General features: G+C 45.1%; 1 protein-coding gene across 1 annotated transcript; it reads right to left on the reverse strand.

The window, feature by feature from the left end:
* Positions 1-524: 524 nt before the first annotated feature.
* On the reverse strand, positions 525-1,625 carry GPR15 (G protein-coupled receptor 15). Its single transcript, XM_069031597.1, has one exon. The coding sequence runs from the start codon at positions 1,623-1,625 to the stop codon at positions 525-527; it is 1,101 nt and encodes a 366-aa protein (XP_068887698.1).
* Positions 1,626-2,216: the final 591 nt, after the last annotated feature.

Consider the following 2,216-nt stretch of genomic DNA (forward strand, 5'->3'; position numbering starts at 1 on the left):
ATGAGAACTGGTAACACACAAATTCATAAAAATACTGGATTTCTAAGTTCAGAAAACCTCCAAAAGCCCATAATTGATCAGGCTGGTTTGAGGACATTGTGAATTATTTGTGGGCAAGCTAGAAACCAAAAAGAAACGCTCGTGTTGTTTTTCTCACACAGAATAAAAACCTATATACACACAAGTTCAAAGCTTGTCTCGGAGAGGCCTTGACTCAGACACATGGTTCTTTTCTGTAGTTTGTAGAACTTGTACTGGGGTTCCAGCATAAGCATTTGTAGCTGTTTCTCGGTTTGATGGTTTCACATTTACACCATGCGTTGTCACAGCAGTCATCATTGTGAAGTAATTCTGGGGTTAAGGTTTCCTATCCCATCTATTTGCATTTAAAAGAAAGCAGCATCCCTCCCACCTGAAGCACTGGCTGCATTACAGTCGCACCTTTCTCTGTTGCTCGTTTCTCTTTTTCTTTTCCTGCCATCTTTGGGGGGAGAAGTTCCTTCCTCCGCAGCCCCAGCTCCCAGTCAGAGGGACACAGAGCGGTTCCTCTTCCTGGCAATATAATCCCCCGCCACAAAACTGGATAAGGAATGGCTCAGGTGGGTGTCCAGGGTGTCAGAGTTGTTGCTGCTGATTTTCACCCATGGGCACAGGCACTGGAGCATGGCTCTGCGGATGTAGTTGTCAAAGCAAAAGTAAATGAAAGGGTTGGCACAGCTATTGGCAAAAGCAAAAGGGCTGCTCACCTTTATGCCCAGCAGGGCAACTGTGCCAGAAAAGCAGTCAGGCTGCTTTAGGAGTCGCAAAAGGATGGCCATAAGCTTGAAAAGATTGTAAGGAACCCAGGAGACAACAAAAGCTGCCACTACAATGAAGACGATCTTGATGGATTTCCTCAGTTTCTTATCACGTTTCCCAGCCTTCTGATAGTGCACACAGAGTCTCTTGGTGATGGAGCAGTAAAAGGTTAAGATACTCAACAGTGGGAAGAAGAAGGCCAGGATTAAAAGCATCAGTGACATGACCTGTTTGGCTTCTGTCACGGCTTTGTCTGTGCAGTAAGTCTTTCCATATTGCTTCTTCAGTTCTCTGGACAAAAGGGTCGGCATCCCTAAGCAGCAGGATAATAACCAGACACAGATGCAGAGTGCTCTGGAATAGGATCTTGTTCTGATCTGTCTTGCGACAGAGGGGTGCATGATGGCGAGGTACCGGTCAGCACTCATGCAGGTGAGGAGCAGGATGCTGCAGTACATGTTGACTGAGATGACATAGGAACTGGCTTTACACAGGAAAGATCCTACCCTCCAGCTCTCATCCGACACCTCCATGTCCACCCAGAATGGCAGCGTGATGAGGAAGATGAAGTCAGATGCAGCGAGGTTGACGATAAAGATGTCAATCAGCCTCTGGACCCGTCGCTTGAAGACCAAGGCCACTATCAGGATTGAGTTGCCAACGATGCCCACCAGGAACACAGCACTATAAAGGATAGGGAGGAAAGTAGACATATGTTGCAGCTGCTGGTACTGGCACTGGTCATCGTAGTAGTAGTCGTAGTTGAAGGTGACTGTAGCCATGGATGACAGCTCAGGGAGTTCCATTTCTGGCCCCGCTGTCTTCATTCTCTCTCTGAGGGAGGCTCGGAGCTTCCCCTTACCCTTCCCTTCCAGGTCTTCGTTAAAAACATTTTATCAGTGAGCGGGGAGGAGGGGGAGAGGGGGGAGGAGGAGAAAAGTGGTTTTGTGGGGAGGTAATTTTTACCCTTTTAACCAACTGCACAGGCAAAAAACAAGCAACAAGGGTATCTGATTAGTCAAAACCCTGCCTTCAGAATAAATGCTTGTGAGTTTTTAAAAATCAGGTTTAGTTTTACTGATTCTCTCCATTTTGCATTTTCTGGCTTCAGGTTTTGCTTTTCTTTCAGGTGGAGGGAAGGTAGTTTTCAAGATTCTGAACTTTTTTTTTTTTAGGAACGTATACTTGTAGTTTGAAGAAATTTGAGATTGTACCAGCTCATAAGAAGCCCAGGAACAGTGAATTCAGGTGCCCCGACTTTTATCTACATTCAAAATATTTTGTATAAATTGCTTGTTGGGACAAGTTTGACTTTTCTGAGGCTTGGAGGTTTTCACTTTACTTGTCTGGTTATGATCGTTGTTTTCTGTTTGAAAGTAATTCTCTCATACGAATATATACAGGGAGAAACATTTAAA

The sequence above is a fragment of the Aphelocoma coerulescens genome, chromosome 1 (genome assembly GCF_041296385.1).
Source record: "Aphelocoma coerulescens isolate FSJ_1873_10779 chromosome 1, UR_Acoe_1.0, whole genome shotgun sequence".
NCBI lineage: Eukaryota > Metazoa > Chordata > Aves > Passeriformes > Corvidae > Aphelocoma > Aphelocoma coerulescens.

Bases quoted from the DNA above. Each gene is read 5' to 3' on its own strand.
- GPR15 (XM_069031597.1), bottom strand. From the start codon at position 1,625: ATGAAGACAGCGGGGCCAGAAATGGAACTCCCTGAGCTGTCATCCATG.